At 46.4% G+C, this 17888-nt stretch overlaps 1 protein-coding gene across 1 annotated transcript in view; it reads left to right on the top strand.

Moving 5' to 3' along the window:
• RGS12 (regulator of G protein signaling 12) overlaps positions 1 to 17888 on the top strand; it is a 418735-nt gene that overhangs the window by 288812 nt on the left and 112035 nt on the right. The window contains exon 4 of the mRNA XM_063924288.1: positions 8837 to 8858. Within this exon, the coding sequence (XP_063780358.1) occupies positions 8837 to 8858 (22 nt within the window). The remainder of the gene's footprint in view (positions 1 to 8836; positions 8859 to 17888) is intronic.

The raw sequence follows: 17888 nt of genomic DNA, 5'->3' as shown, positions 1-17888 counted from the left end.
AACAGGTCCTGTCTGAGAGGTAGAGGCCATGGGTCCTCTGTGAGCATTTCTTCCAATTCCGGGTACCAAGTCCTTCTTGGCCAATCCGGAACTATGAGTATTGTTCTCACTCCTCTTTTTCTTACGATTCTCAGCACCTTGGGTATGAGAGGAAGAGGAGGAAACACATAGACCGACTGGAACACCCACAGTGTTACTAGTGCGTCCACAGCTATCGCCTGAGGGTCCCTTGACCTGGCGCAATACCTTTTTTAGCTTTTTGTTGAGGCGGGACGCCATCATGTCCACCTGTGGCAGTTCCCATCGATTTGCAATCTGCGTGAAGACTTCCCGATGAAGTCCCCACTCTCCCGGGTGGAGGTCGTGTCTGCTGAGGAAGTCTGCTTCCCAGTTGTCCACTCCCGGAATGAACACTGCTGACAGTGCTTGCACGTGATTCTCCGCCCACTGAAGAATCCTGGTGGCTTCCGCCATTGCCACCCTGCTTCTTGTGCCGCCCTGGCGGTTTACATGGGCCACTGCAGTGATGTTGTCTGACTGAATCAGCACTGCTTGGTTTCGAAGCAGAGGCTCCGCCTGACTCAGGGCGTTGTATATGGCCCTTAGTTCCAGGATATTGATGTGCAGACAAGCCTCCTGACTTGACCACAGCCCTTGGAAGTTTCTTCCCTGAGTGTCTGCCCCCCATCCTCGGAGGCTTGCATCCGTGGTCACTAGGACCCAGTCCTGTATGCCGAACCTGCGGCCTTCGAGAAGGTGAGCACTCTGCAGCCACCACAGAAGAGACACCCTGGCTCTGGGGGATAGGGTGAGCAGCCGATGCATCTGAAGATGCGATCCGGACCACTTGTCCAACAGATCCCACTGAAAGATCCTCGCATGGAACCTGCCAAAGGGAATGGCTTCCTATGACGCCACCATCTTTCCCAGGACTCGCGTACAGTGATGCACCGACACCTGTTTTGGTTTTAGGAGGTCTCTGACCAGAGTCACGAGCTCCTGAGCTTTCTCCGCCGGGAGAAACACCTTCTTCTGGTCTGTGTCCAGAATCATGCCCAGGAAGGGCAGACGCGTCGTAGGAATCAGCTGCGATTTTGGAATATTCAGAATCCAGCCGTGCTGTTGCAACACTTCCTGAGAGTGTGCTACGCTGATCAGCAACTGCTCCCTGGACCTCGCCTTTATGAGGAGATCGTCCAAGTATGGGATAATTGTAACTCCTTGCTTTCGAAGGAGCACCATCATCTCCGCCATTACCTTGGTAAAAATCCTCGGTGCCGTGGACAGGCCAAACGGCAAAGTCTGGAATTGGTAATGACAGTCCTGTACCACAAACCTGAGGTACTCCTGATGAGGTGGATAAATGGGGACATGCAAGTAAGCATCCTTGATGTCCAGAGACACCATAAAATCCCCCTCTTCCAGGCTTGCAATGACCGCTCTGAGCGATTCCATTTTGAACTTGAACTTCTTCAGATAAATGTTCAGGGATTTTAAATTCAAAATGGGTCTGACCGAACCGTCCGGTTTCGGTACCACAAACATAGTGGAATAGTAACCCCTTCCCTGTTGAAGGTGGGGAACCTTTACCACCACCTGCTGGAGATATAACTTGCGAATCGCCGCTAACACTACCTCCCTTTCCATGGGGGAAGCTGGCAGGGCCGATTTTAGGTAACGGTGAGGTGGCGTCACCTCGAATTCCAGCTTGTATCCCTGTGACACAATTTGTATAGCCCAAGGATCCACCCGTGAGCGAACCCACTGATTGCTGAAATTTCGGAGATGCGCCCCCACCGCTCCTGGCTCCGCCTGTGGAGCCCCAGCGTCATGCGGTGGATTTAGTGGAAGCCGGGGAGGACTTTTGTTCCTGGGAACTAGCTGCATGGTGCAGCTTCTTTCCTCCACCCCTGCCTCTGGCAAGAAAGGATGCACCTCTGACTTTCTTGCTTTTTTGTGAACGAAAGGATTGCATTTGGTAATACGGTGCTTTCTTAGGCTGTGAGGGAATATATGGCAAAAAATTTGACTTCCCAGCCGTAGCTGTGGAAACTAGGTCCGAGAGACCGTCCCCAAACAATTCCTCACCCTTGTAAGGTAAAACCTCCATGTGTTTTTTAGAGTCTGCATCACCTGTCCATTGCCGAGTCCACAGGACCCTTCTGGCAGAAATCGACATTGCGTTTATTCTAGAGCCCAGCAGGCAAATGTCCCTCTGGGCATCCCTCATATATAGGACAGCGTCTTTGATATGTCCTAGGGTCAGTAAAACAGTCTCCCTGTCCAGTGTATCTATCTCCTCAGACAGAGTATCTGTCCATGCTGCCACAGCACTACACATCCAGGCCGAAGCAATTGCTGGCCTCAGAAGAGTACCAGAATGTGTATAAACAGACTTCAGGACACCTTCCTGCTTCCTATCCGCAGGATCCTTTAGGGCGGCAGTATCCTGTGACGGCAGGGCCAACTTCTTAGATAAGCGTGTCAACGCTTTGTCTACCCTAGGGGAGGATTCCCAGCGTAACCTGTCCGATGGCGGGAAAGGATACGCCATAAGTAATCTTTTGGAAATCAGCACTTTCCTGTCAGGGGAATCCCACGCTTTTTCACATAATTCGTTTAATTCATGTGAAGGGGGAAAAGTCACTTCTTGCTTTTTCTCCCCAAACATATAAACCCTCTTGTCAGGGACAGGATTTTCCTCCGATATGTGTAATACATCCTTCATTGCTATAATTATGTAGCGGATAGCTTTAGTCATCTTAGGCTGCAACTTTGCATCATCGCCATCGACACTGGAGTCAGAATCCGTGTCGATATCTGTGTCAACAATCTGGGATAGTGTGCGCTTTTGAGACCCTGACGGCCTCTGAGCTGTAGGATCAGACATAGGTTGAGACCCTGACTGTCCCAATGTGTCAGCTTTATCCAACCTCTTATGCAAGGAGTTCACGTTATCATTTAACACCTTCCACATATCCATCCAATCAGGTGTCGGCACCGTCGGCGGCGACACCACATTCATTTGCACCTGTTCTGCCTCCACGTATCCTTCCTCGTCAAACATGTCGACAAACGTACCGACACACCGCACACACACAGGGGATGCTCTAAATGAGGACAGGACCCCCACAAGGTCTTTTGGGGAGACAGAGAGAGAGTATGCCAGCACACACCCCAGCGCTATATAACCCAGGGATTACACAGTAACTTAGTGTTTACCCAGTAGCTGTGATAAATGCGCCTAAATTTATGTGCCCCCCCCCCCCTCTCTTTTTTACATTTTTTTTCTACCTTGAGACTGCAGGGGAGAGCCTGGGGAGCTGCCTGTCAGCGGAGCTGTAGAGCGAAAATGGCGCTGGTGAGTGCTGAGGAAGAAGGCCCCGCCCCCTCAGCGGCGGGCTTCTGTCCCGCTTCTGTGTAAAAATAATGGCGGGGGCTCGTACATATATACAGTGCCCAGCTGTATATATGTGCCTTTTTGCCAAGAGGTATCATAATTGCTGCCCAGGGCGCCCCCCCCCTGCGCCCTGCACCCTACAGTGACCGGAGTGTGCGGGTAGTGTGGGAGCAATGACGCACAGCTGCAGTGCTGTGTGCTACCTCATGTGAAGACAGGAGTCTTCAGCCGCCGATTTCAATGTCTTCTTGCTTCTGCCGGCTTCTGTCTTCTGGCTCTGCGAGGGGGATGGCGGCGTGGCTCCGGGAACGGACGACCAAGGTTAAGATCCTGTGTTCGAACCCTCTGGAGCTAATGGTGTCCAGTAGCCTAAGAAGCGCAACCTAGCCGCAGTTAGTAGGTTTGCTTCTCTCCCCTCAGTCCCACGTAGCAGAGAGTCTGTTGCCAGCAGAAGCTCTCTGAAAATAAAAAACCTAACTAAAATACTTTCTTATTAGCAAGCTCAGGAGAGCTCACTAAAAGCACCCAGCTCTGGCCGGGCACAGATTCTAACTGAGGTCTGGAGGAGGGGCATAGAGGGAGGAGCCAGTGCACACCAGTAGTACTAAATCTTTCTTAGAGTGCCCAGTCTCCTGCGGATCCCGTCTATTCCCCATGGTCCTTACGGAGTCCCCAGCATCCACTACGGACTACGAGAAATAGATTTACCGGTGAGTAAAATCTTATTTTTGTGTCATCTCCTCTTCTAGGGGTGGACTATTCCACCCTGGGTAATCCTACGCTGAGCGCCCAAGATGGCTGCCGCACCTGGTACCTTGTGAGGGTGGAATACACAACCCTTGGAAGTTATTACCTAAAATGCCTACACCAATCCTGCATTATGCTTTCTGTGTGCTTAAGGTTTTCTTTTATGTCTGTGTGCCTTATCTATTGCTGTATCACTTAAAACCTCTGTATCATGTGTATTGTTTTTGATGTCTGTAAAGCGCCTTGAGTCCTGTTTGAGAAAGAGCGCTATATAAATAAAATTATTATTATTATTATTACTTTAAAGACACCCCTCTTACACAATTATGTTAATATGTAGAATCCACTCCTGGTTTATATGTTTAGTGGTATTTATGTCTGGTTACTATAAAATGGCACATTGCCTACATAAACTGCACCATGGATTTCCTTCATTAAACTGGTGGAATTCCAGAGTCTACACTGGCAGTAGGTCCAACCTTTGTTCAGGAGATTGCACTAGACCAGTGGTTCTCAAACTCAGTCCTCAGGACCCCACACGGTTCACGTTTTCCAAGTCACCCAGCAGCTGCACTATGTATCACCAACTGTCACATTTTAAAAATGAACAGGTGACCTGCAAAACATGAACCGTGTGGGGTCCTGAGGACCGAGTTTGTGAACCTATGTACTAGACGCATGACTCAGGTAGGCACAAAAAAAATAATTCAAAATCAAACAAGAAGGAACAAAAAGTAAAACCAGTTTCGGACAGTGAGGCACAAAAAACCTCTATTATACCGGTGATAGTCAGCCTTGGTACCCTTCAGGAGCCACATGGGTGTCACTGGAACCTTCATGAGGGCCACACACTCTTAGGGGTAAATTTACTAAGATGGGAGTTCTATTTAAGATGGGATGTTGCCCATAGCAACCAGTCGGATTCTATTTCTCATTTATCTAGCACCTTCTAGAAGATAATACCTGGAATCTTGTTGCTATAGGCAACATCCCATATTAGTAAATTTACCCCTTAATATCAATAAGAAAGAAAGCAAGAGACACTTATCGGTAATAACCTCTCCACTAGCCTTTTAGACGCGCATACCCCCAAATATCCCAGCAACACTGGTTTTGTTTACAGACCAAAGTGTGATAATGGTTTTAAATTCTCTCTGTAGTGTTTATCTTGTAAGATATACAGAATATTTGTCTTATCCTTTACAAGCGTTATGAGAAGCATCGTTACAGGAATGTAAATAGTTGTGTGATATTAATAATAGACCTGTTCTATGTAGTGCTCCCACTGCCCTTGTGCGTAATGTTTAAAAACTATCTGCAATCTTTTTATTTTATTTTTTCTGGTTTAGTATTCCCAGCAGGAGAAGAAGGATGTCTGCATTGCTAATAGTGTACAACTCAATATTGGGATACTGCAAGGATGCAAGTAATTTTTTGGTTATAGTAGTTTAATATGGCATAAATACATTCATATATATTTTTTTTGTTATTGACTATTTGCCAGTTCTAAACGTTCTATTCTGCATCTCCCCTGCAGACTTTAATGCACTTTTTTAGACACTCCACCCGAACGGCTGTCTGTGCAATGCGTGGAAGAATTGGTGATCTGATTCATCGGGGTGTGCACGGAAACGTGTGTTGGAGTAGTGCAGGCAGTAAGACTGCCCTTCTGTAGGTTAGAACCGATATTTAACAAGAGCATTGATAGGCTGCATTCTCATGACAGAGGGCTCCATCTACTGTAAGTATGGCACATACTGTATATCAGAGGTTCCTAAACTCTGTCCACAAGGTACCCTATGGGCGGTATCCAGTTAACTGCAATTATTTTTCAGCCAATGGTCATTATCAGACTTTTAGGATCACCATGCTTGAGCACCGGTTACTTAATTTAGTACCTCAGTCAATTTGAATTAACCATCTGTGCTCATCCATGGATATCCTTAAAACCTGATTTGTAAGGGTCCCTTGAGGACCGAGTTTGGGAATCGCTGATGTATACAGTTACCTGTAGGTACAGTTGCCTGTTTCTTGGGCCTCCCCGTGAAGGTGCAGGTGACGTGGTTATCATGCATCGGAAATTGCGCTAATCATGATACAAGTCACCTTCTATCTCTTCATCTAGGCAAGTGCAACAGGTGCACAATGAGCTCATTTACATAATCAGGCCCTGCCCATTGCTTCAAAATGCCCCGCCCCCTCACACAGCGTGGGTGGGGCCTGTTGAAGCAAATTGCTTTGAGTACCCACATAAGAAAGCAATGTGGGAGCGTGGCCTGCTGTGCTGGGAGTCTTCCTGGAGTGTGCCGGTAATATTTTTTTGATACATTTTATTATTATTGAGATCCACAAGGGGACAACAATTTTAGGGTAGTGATCATGCTCATCCATGCAAATAATGCCATTTTGACCGCTTTCCTCTTTATACCAATCTGTCTCCTCCTCCCCCTTTAGGTTGTAAGCTCTCATGAGCGGGGCGCACCTACCTCATGTTTTTTCCCTCCCTCAGTTATATCATCATGTCCTCGTAATTTACAACAAAAGCACCAAACCTTTAGGTTTAACCGGCGCTCTTTTGTTGGTATTACGACTCTTCTTTTTTTTTCTTCCTTTTTTTACCTATTTGAGCAACCTCTGCTTATGTATTTTGTATGGCGCTGTGGACCCCTTGTGGCGCTACATAAATAAGGTATGATATTAATATACAGTCATCAATAGGTTAATGAAAATTAACACCCTTGCGCTGTCTCACCTGCATTTTGTAACCCCTTGCCTGGCTTAGTCTCATGTGATGGGACCAAAGCCAGGAGTACGTTACCGCAGCCTCCGGCCATCCTCCGCTCCCGCGGTCCTTTGCCCCCTCCTTGTTCCCCAGTAGTGAAAGCGGTCTCTGACCTCCGTAATCACTGCCAGGATCGTGCCCCAGAATGCCCGCATTCTGGAGTGCATGCTCCTGGAACCACAGTGTGGGGACGGGAATTTCGTTCCTCTCCATGCGCAATTTAGCTGATCTCTGCGTGTGCGTTGTTATTAGAATTCAATACCACTGGGGGGGTCTATTGCAATTGGTGAGTGGGAAGTTGTTTTATAATGGGGGCCTATGAACACAGGGCATAAAGCAGGCCTGTTGCCTTCCAAAAGGCTAATCAACACACACAAAATGGAGGCTGCACTCAGCAGACTTCAAGTGGTACAAATACAGGGGTCTATTCATGAAGCAGTGAAAAGAGTGGAGAAGTGAGCCTGTGGAGAAGTTTCCCATGGCAACCAATCAGCTGCTCCGTACAATTATATAGAATGCAAATTATAAATGTTACTTCAATGTTGATTGGTTGTCATGGGCAACTTCTCCACTGGCTCACTTCTCCACTGGCTCACTTCTCCACACTTTTCACTGCTTCATGAATAGACCCCTCAGACTGCAACCACAGCAGTATTAAGGGGTCTCAGGAAGCAGAGAAAAGAGTGGAGAAGTTCCCCAAGGCAACCAATCAGCTGCTACATATAGTTTTATAGAATGCACTTGATAAATGTTACAGTACTTCAATGCTGATTGGTTGCTATGGAAAACTTCACCACTGGCTCACTTCTCCACACTTTTCACTGTTTCATGAATAAGGGCCCTCATTCCGAGTTGTTCGCTCGGTATTTTTCATCGCATCGCAGTGAAAATCCGCTTAGTACGCATGCGCAATGTTCGCACTGCGACTGCGCCAAGTAACTTTACTATGAAGAAAGTATTTTTACTCACGGCTTTTTCTTCGCTCCGGCGATCGTAATGTGATTGACAGGAAATGGGTGTTACTGGGCGGATACACGGCGTTTCAGGGGCGTGTGGCTGAAAACGCTACCGTTTCCGGAAAAAACGCAGGAGTGGCTGGAGAAACGGTGGGAGTGCCTGGGCGAACGCTGGGTGTGTTTGTGACGTCAACCAGGAACGACAAGCACTGAACTGATCGCACAGGCAGAGTAAGTCTGGAGCTACTCTGAAACTGCTAAGTAGTTAGTAATCGCAATATTGCGAATACATCGGTCGCAATTTTAAGAAGCTAAGATTCACTCCCAGTAGGCGGCGGCTTAGCGTGTGTAACTCTGCTACATTCGCCTTGCGAGCGAACAACTCGGAATGAGGGCCAAGGTTAACACTGCCGAGGTTGCAGTCTGTATCTGTACCATTTGAAGTCTGCTGAGTGCGTGTGAGAAGCTTTTAATGCGGATGAGTGCCACCTCTAATAAATAAATTATATACATATAAATTACAATTTTTCCCATTCACTTCAACTTTGTGCTGGAAACCCTCAAATACTTCAGTTACTTGGTATTCTCATGTCGCTCGCTCTCTGGATTATGCGCCATGGTAAATTGCTGTGGACTATTTTTATCCCATCGCTGATTAGTGTTTTTATGCAAAATCAACTTTTTTATTTTTCATTTTTTTTTCTCTGCATGTGTGAGCGATCAGATTGAAATTGTGATGATCCGAGGAGGAGTTATTGGCAGGAGGGGTGGAGGAGGCTGCAGATCAGATTGATGTGTCTAGATAGAGCTGTATCAGACTATAGCGTCCATTCTATACTTGACAGATATTCTTCATTATCTATACAAGTGTTTTTTGTTTTGTATATTTCTTTTGAGCGGTTGTAATGCAGCTTGGCCCGTGCACTCATGTCTCTCTCTTCTTTCCTGCAGGCTGCCACAGTCTCAGACGGAGGTAAGAATACGTCTATTCTCATTTTGTAGCAATCATTGTAAGAATACTATGCTGCATGGCAGTGAATGGAAGCAAGGTCATGTTTATTTGATTGTTTTTTTTTTTCTTTTTAATATGTTTGAAGTGTCTGCCTGACATGACAGTATTTATTTCTACAAAGCCCTCATAAGAGGTGATGAGTACAGCTGTCATGGGGTGCCAGGCGAGGAAGCACAGTGCGTCCTCCCCTGTCTCCGTGCGCGGACAAGTCCCTGCAGGTTGTTTGCACGTCTCTATGGCTGTTTACAGTAGAAGAACAGAGAAAGTTAGAATATGAGTATCACAAAGACTTCTTGTCCCCTCCAGTCTCTCATACCCTCCAGCATGATCTGCGTGCGAGGACAAGCCGACTGTCAAACATCATCCGCATTAACTGGAAGGTAGCATAGTTGTCTATTGTTCAGCGATCTTGTCTCCGCAGCTGTGCGTTCTCCATATGACAGTCCGATTTACCTCAGTAACTACTGTCATTAGTGCTGAGGCTGCCGGTCTGCCCTGTGGATGGCCGAGGGGCAGAGAGTAGAGGCTGTGCACCCTGGTGGTCTTTTAGGGTTTGTTAGACGTCCAGATGTTTGTTACACTTGCTGACGCGGCAAGCAAAAGGTTAACACAGGAGGCTACAGATTTGTTCATACTTGGGGACGGGCACGTTGGTGCTTATTTCATCATTTTAACACACAGAAAACATTGGCGGTTGCCAACGTGTTGCCCTTTGGCGCAGTATACTCTTGTCATTTTTATTTCTTTTTATGTATTTGTTTTATTTTTATTTCTTTTTCTATACATTCTGAATTTATAGGAGAATGATAACAGACAATTAAAGCAAGAAGGCAACAAAATAAGTGTCGGTGTATTCAGGATCTGGTATTATGGGATTTGATATCTCTATTACTTCAGGGAAGTTGGTGGGGAAGGTCTGCCTTTCGTTTTGGATTTCACCTCATAGTTCTGTTTGGTGTACTACAAGTCTCGTTGTATGTATGTGTAGATGTATGTGATGTATGTATGTATGTATGTATGTGTGTATATATATATATATATATATATATATATATATATATATATATATATTAGTATTTTACGCTGGAGTGACTTAACACAGGCAGTGTAATGGTCAATTCTGCAAAAATAAATATAAAGGATTCACACTTTAGCGTATCATTGTGTAAGGAGAACTGTTGGACTTTTTTTGTATCTCCCTTGCAGAGTACAACGGAATATGCGGGCACTACATAAATGAATAAATGTTAATAATAATGTTTGATATCCTTTTCACTGATCCTGTACTTCATGTTCCTGAGGCGGGTGTGGCATGTTATGTCAAATTGGTTTGCATGTCGACAATCAGAAAATCAACATGTGCATGTCGGCATGTTGACATAACCCTAACTCCAGCCTAAACCTAATAGTGAGTCACATGTACTGTCCACTTTGAGATTGTCAGCATTTACAATGTAGACATAATTATGTTGCCCTTTTTGCTGCTGACATTTTGGCCATGTCGACGCTCTGAAGGTTGACCTAATGACCACAGGCACTGCAGACTGAACTAGCTGCTGCTCGGTCGGACGTTCTAGAGTTCAGGCCCCTTCCTCTCGGTTATCAATAAGTACTGTAGCTCTGTTAGAACAACCCGGATATATTTTACAATCCTTTATATGAAAGTGCTCTGAAGCCTCGATTCCAGTTTAATACCTTTTGTGAACCCCACGTCGGCACGTTATGTCTGAGAAACCATAAAGCTTATGACGCTGTAGAAAGTTGTTAAACCTAGCAGACAAAAGCTGGAGATAAGATGCAGTTGTAGATAATGTTCTGCTTGCACGACACATCGCAGCCTGTGACGCTGCCAGACACGGAATGCATCACACAACGGACGTCGCGCTTCCCTGGTGGTTTGGTCCGAGTATTTATTTCAGGTTGAAATATACTTGAATAAAAAGGCTTTTCTGTCCTTCCTAAAATAAAGTTGCTCCTGTCCATGGGGAAATGGTCTGAATATAAAAGCGTTCCATAAAGGGAAAGAAAAATTGTGCTTCACGTCTTTGGGAAGATAAAGGAGCCGGCCTGGTCCCTCTCACTGGTCACTTGTGATACAAGCCAGAAGAGGGCGCTGTGGTGATCCCAATGCTTGTGTAGGAAATAACTTGCTGTGACGTAAAGGGGTGTGGTATACAAGGTCGACGGTGTCTAGGTTACAAGGTTGACATTTTCAAAAGGTCGACACGGGACAGGTCAGCGTGAGTTTTTTTAGTTAACTTTGTCCTTTTCTCAGACAGCGTTTGAGTCATTGGGAGCTGCCATATTGTTTAACTCATACTGAATTATATTTCTGGTATGTGAATGATAAAACTGTCATGTTTGAATAATGACAGTTGGGAGTGGATTGTCAGGAGCACCATTTATCATACGCAGTCATCTCCCAGGTGTAATTTTTTCATTCATATGACAGTTGGGAGCTGATTGGCTTAAACACCATTTATCATATGCATTGAGTTTTATCATTCACAACAAGTTTTATCACTCGTTGATAAATAAGCCCCTTAGGTGGTTATGTAAGTGTGGTATGTTAGGTAGATTAGACTTAGGTCGACAGTGTCTAGGTCGACCACTATTGGTTGACAGTAAGTAAGTAGGTCAACATGGTTTCTAGGTCGACAGGGACTCCCAAGTCAACATGTACTAGGTCGACATGAGTTTTTTTTTAACCTTTTTTGGTGTTCTGTTCTCCGTACAGTGACCGGGAACCCCAATTAGTGCACCGTGTCCCCTCGCAAGGTTACCGTTCCATATCGACCTAGAAACCATGTCGACCTACTTACTGTCGACCAATAGTGGTCGACCTAGACACTGTTGACATACTTACTGTCGACCTACCGACCGGATCCCGGTTATGTTAGAGGCAGGATGTCCATATAAAACTTATTCCCCTTTCACACTGCCAATGCCGGATGCCACCCGGGAATTGGAAACGGGTCCTTCCCGGGTGGGATCCGGCATTGGACCCTAGCAATTTGCCGGGCCAGTTGCCATAGCGGCGGGGGGTGGAGATGGCAGCGGAGGCGGCGCTGGGAGATGAGCTCATCTCTGTGCCGCCTCTCCCTATTGTAGTGAATGGACCCGGGACCCCGTTTACGCTGCCACTGACCCGGTATTCAACCCGGGAATAACATTGCTTTGTTCCCGGGTTGAATTATACCCCTTTCACACCGCATAAATAACCTGGTATCGACCCGGCAAATTGCCGGGTCAGCGTGCAGTGTGACTGCGCCATGTCGGAAATCCCGGGTCGCCTGACCCGGTAATTCAACCTGGGAATAAAGCAGTGTTATACCCGGGTTGAATACCGGGTCAATGGCAGAGTAAACGGGCTCCTGGGTCGATGCGACCCGGGACCCGTTTACTACAACAGGGAGAGGCGGCGCGGAGATGATCTCACCTCCCAACGCCGCCTCCGCTGACGGCTCCGCCCCCCGCTGCTATGGCAACCTGCCCGGCATATTGCCAGCTCGGGGAAGCAAGCAGCAGTGTCCAATGCCGGATCCGGACCCGTTTCCAATTCCCGCATTGGAGGTGTGAAAGGGGTATTACCGGGTATTCGGCCATGGCGCTTTCACACCGCACACCGACCCGTGTCGACCGGCATATGGGTCGATACCGGCTTATTTGTGTGGTGTGAAAGGGGTATAAGGGGTCTATTTACTAAACCATGGAGAGAGATAAGGTATCAACCAACAATCTAACTGTCATTTTTTTCAAACACAGCCTGTAACATTGCAGTTAGGAGCTGATTGGCACTTTATCTCTCTCCACTTTCTCTCTCTCGCTCTCTCCAAGGCTTAGTAAATAGACCCCTAAATCATTTATTGCATTTGAAATAGCGTATTTTGTTTTTTTATTTAAAAGCATGCACTGAAAGACTTTCCAATTTGTGGAATTTACTGCACTAAGATTATTCTTTTACTTTATGTAAATGTATAAATAGGTGCTAAGTGTTGCCCCTGGCCTGAAAAGGATATTAAATCCTGCGCAAATTTAATGTCCAATTTGCTATGCTGTAAAATTTAAGTGGCTCGGTAAAGTCAATCTTGGGTCACCCGAAAAGCTGAGGTCAAGTGGTGATAACCATGATGCACTTCTGGGCCTGTTTCATCCTTTTTTTCGCTCTCTTGAAAGTCTTAAGGTTGTTTTTTTTTTCTTTTTGTTTAATGGAGATTTGAAAACAAACTGAGCTGTTCTAAATAGTTTAGTCTCATTATGATGAGTAAAATATAATGACAATCTGTGTAGTTTCTCTGACGCCTCGTCCTATTATGATACATCTTGATTTGCAAACCAGTTGATCTGCTGCTGTTCCTTTTACTAATGAACCAACTTTCACATAAATTTCCCTAAAAAAGTGATTGCAGATGTCTTGCTGCGCTAAACTGAAAATTCATAATTTATATGTCTTCCTTGATTAGCAGAAGACGGTTCTTGCCACTTTATAATCAGTCTTAATCAACATTTTTACATATGTACAAAGCGGAAGTTGGATTTCTCTGACAAGGATGGAAAAACTGAAGTTTATTAAACAGAACTTGTTGGCTATACGAAGTGGGGGCGGCCATATTGTTACCTGAGGTGGTAATAATGAGATGCAGCTTTTTCACACACTAGGAATTGGGGACCTCACTGAGGGGGAGATTTGGCAAGCTTTTTATAGAGGACCAACTGAGGGGTTACCCATCTGATTCAAGGTATCGCTTATCTACTACATTTTACAAAATGATAGCTGCAATCTGATTGGACTCTTGGGCTGGCATCTCCACTGAGTCCACTTTAGAAGGTTTAATAGATCTTCCCTTCAGGCTTGCAGCCTCCACAGATATTTTCTGTAGAGTTTTCAGATTGGTGACTTCAAGAAATGTAGCCATATACTTGGAGGGCTAAATTGTACCAGAGTACATTGCCTACATGATTCCTGGTATCCGGATGTACTGGTCGACACCATATGATCGACAGGGTCAAAAGTTCAACAGATGAAAGGTTGATAGGTTCAAAAGGATGACACAAATTGTCCATGTTTTTCCCCCCACATTTTCTCAACATTTGCCTGATGTACCATCTATTGGTAATAGTACTCTGTGGAGAGCGTAGACGTTTGTACTGATTGTGGTTGTACAACATGAAATATTCAAGATTTGGCCAGAAAAAAACAACCTGAAAAAGTCAGACATTTTTGTGTCGACCTTTTTAGCTGTCAACATTTTGTACCTGTCGACCATAACATTGTCAATCTATTATACCACTCCCATAGTTCCTGGTGGATGTCATTGGACAATCTGGTTTTCCATTCTATGGGATTGAATTTTCAAACTAGTTTACAAACTACACTGCTCAAAAAAATAAAGGGAACACTTACACAACACAATGTAACTCCAAGTCAATCACACTGTGAAATCAAACTGTCCACTTAGGAAGCAACACTGATTGACAATTTCACATGCTGTTGTGCAAATGGAATAGACAACAGGTGGAAATGATAGGCAATTAGCAGACACCCCCAATAAAGGAGTTGTTCTGCAGGTGGTGACCACAGACCACTACTCAGCTCCTATGCTTTCTGGCTGATGTTTTGGTCACTTTTGGAAGCTGGCGGTGCTTTCACTCTAGTGGTAGCATGAGACGGAGTCTACAACCCACACAAGTGGCTCAGGTAGTGCAGCTCATCCAGGATGGCACATCAATGCGAGCTGTGGCAAGAAGGTTTGTTGTGTCTGTCAGCGTAGTGTCCAGAGCATGGAGGCACTACCAGGAGACAGGACAGTACATCAGGAGACGTGCAGGAGGCCGTAGGAGGGCAACAACCCAGCAGCAGGACCGCTACCTCCGCCTTTGTGCAAGGAGGAACAGGAGGAGCACTGCCAGAGCCCTGCAAAATGACCTCCAGCAAGCCACAAATATGCCTGTGTCTACTCAAACGATCAGAAACAGACTCCATGAGGGTGGTATGAGGGCCCGACGTCCACAGGTGGGGGTTGTGCTTACAGCCCAACACCATGCACCAATATTGGCAAATTCGCCACTGGCACCCTGTGCTCTTCACAGATGAAAGCAGGTTCTCACTGAGCACATGTGACAGACGTGACAGAGTCTGGAGACGCCAAGGAGAACGTTCTGCTGCTTGCAACATCCTCCAGCATGACCGGTTTGGCAGTGGGTCAGTAATGTCAGTAATGGTGTGGGGTGGCATTTCTGTGCTCGCCAAAGGTAGCCTGACTGCCATTAGGTACCGAGATGAGATCCTCAGACCCCTTGTGAGACCATATGCAGGTGCGGTTGGCCCTCGGTTCCTCCTAATGCAAGACAATGCTAGACCTCATGTGGCTGGAGTGTGTCAGCAGTTCCTGCAAGACGAAGGCATGTTGGGGACCAGAAGTATTTTGGATATCGGATTTTTCCGTATTTTGGAATACCATAATGAGATATCATGGTGATGGGACCTAAGTCTAAGCACAGAATACATTTATGTTTCATATACACCTTATACACACAGCCTGAAGGTCATTTAATACAATATTTTTAATAACTTTGTGTATTTCGGAATATTCCGTATTTCGGAATATTTGGATATGGGATACTCAACCTGTATCACTATTTGACGGAAATTAAAATTACGTCGCTTAAAACTCCACGCGCTTACTCACCCACCAAAAAGACAAAACAAACCCTGTTCTTTGCTGCTAATACTATTTCTAAATCTAGCTACTACCACCCCTATTTTCCTGCCAGCTTACTACTGAGGCGTAGACACCTGCAAAACCTCAGGCATCTATTTATCAAATTTGGCAACGGGCAGGAGACCGTCGGTCACATTACTGATGGCTACATCCCGCCCCCTCTACATCCCAACAGTCGGCATGCCGATTAGCAGGGACTATTCTCACTGGTGTGTCCACGACACCCATAGAGTGGGAATAGAACCTGTGTCGAGCGCAGCTCACCACTGAGCCTGCAACGGGACTCGCCGCTTGCGCCCATTTTGTTTTTTATTTGCTGTTTCTCTGACGTCCTAGTGGATGCTGGGAACTCCGTAAGGACCATGGGGATTAGCGGCTCCGCAGGAGACTGGGCACAAAAGTAAAGCTTTAGGACTACCTGGTGTGCACTGGCTCCTCCCCCTATGACCCTCCTCCAAGCCTCCGTTAGATTTTTGTGCCCGGCCGAGAAGGGTGCATTCTAGGAGGCTCTCCTGAGTTTCTTAGAAAAAGTTTAGTTTTAGGTTTTTTATTTTCAGTGAGACCTGCTGGCAACAGGCTCACTGCATCTAGGGACTAAGGGGAGAAGAAGCGAACCTGCCTGCCTGCTTGCAGCCAGCTTGGGCTTCTTAGGCTACTGGACACCATTAGCTCCAGAGGGACCGAACACAGGCCCAGCCTCGGCGTCCGGTCCCAGAGCCGCGCCGCCGGCCCCCTTACAGAGCCAGAAGCAAGAAGAGGTCCGGAAAATCGGCGGCAGAAGACATCCGTCTTCAACAAGGTAGCGCACAGCACTGCAGCTGTGCGCCATTGCTCCTCAGGCACACTTCACACTCCGGTCACTGAGGGTGCAGGGCGCTAGGGGGGGGGCGCCCTGAGCAGCAATATAAACACCTTGGCTGGCGAAAATACACCACATATAACCCCCAGGGCTATATGGATGTATTTTAACCCCTGCCAGAATTCAGCAAAAAGCGGGAGAAAAGTCCGCCGAGAAGGGGGCGGAGCTTATCTCCTCAACACACTGGCGCCATTTTCCATCACAGCTCCGCTGGAAGGACGTCTCCCTGACTCTCCCCTGCAGTCCTGCACTACAGAAAAGGGTAAAAAAGAGAGGGGGGGCACTAATTTGGCGCAGTTTGATATCAGCAGCTATGAAGGGAAAAAACACATTATATAGTGGTAACCCTGTGTATATATAGCGCTCTGGTGTGTGCTGGCATACTCTCCCTCTGTTTCCCCAAAGGGCTAGTGGGGTCCTGTCCTCTATCAGAGCATTCCCTGTGTGTGTGCGGTGTGTCGGTACGATTGTGTCGACATGTTTGAGGAGGAAAATGATGTGGAGGCGGAGCAATTGCCTGTAATAGAGATGTCACCCCCTAGGGAGTCGACACCTGAGTGGATGGGCTTATGGAAGGAATTACAAATTACAAAAAATTACAAAAGACAGTTGACGACATGAGACAGCCGGCTACTCAGCTTGTGCCTGTCCAGGCGTCTCAAAGGCCATCAGGGGCTCTAAAACGCCCGTTACCTCAGATGGCAGACACAGACGCCGACACGGATACTGACTCCATTGTCGACGATGAAGAGACGAATGTGACTTCCAGTAGGGCCACACGTTTCATGATTGAGGCAATGAAAAATGTTTTACATATTTCTGATAATACAAGTACCACTAAAAAGGGTATTATGTTTGGTGAGAAAAAACTGCCTGTAGTTTTTCCTGCATCGGAGGAATTAAATGAAGTGTGTGATGAAGCATGGGTTTCCCCCGATAAAAAACTGATAATTCCTAAAAGGTTATTGGCATCATACCCTTTCCCGCCAGAGGATAGGGCACGTTGGGAAACACCCCCTAGGGTGGATAAAGCGCTCACACGCTTGTCTAAACAGGTGGCACTGCCCTTTCCTGAGACGGCCGCCCTTAAGGAACCTGCTGACAGAAAGCAGGAAAATATCCTAAAATGTATATACACTCACACGGGAGTTATACTGCGACCAGCAATCGCCTCAGCCTGGCTATGCAGTGCTGGGGTGGCTTGGTCGGATTCCCTGACGGACAATATTGATACCCTAGACAGGGGACAGTATATTACTCACTATAGAGCATTTAAAAGATGCATTTCTATATATGCGTGATGCACAGAGGGATATCTGCCGACTGGCATCAAGAGTAAGTGCGCTGTCCATTTCTGCCAGAAGAGGGTTATGGACACGACAGTGGTCAGGGGATGCGGATTCCAAAAGG

Source organism: Pseudophryne corroboree, chromosome 1, assembly GCF_028390025.1.
Source record: "Pseudophryne corroboree isolate aPseCor3 chromosome 1, aPseCor3.hap2, whole genome shotgun sequence".
Taxonomy (NCBI): domain Eukaryota; kingdom Metazoa; phylum Chordata; class Amphibia; order Anura; family Myobatrachidae; genus Pseudophryne; species Pseudophryne corroboree.
Note: the sequence above shows the minus strand (reverse complement) of the source record. Positions and strands in the feature narration are given on the sequence as shown.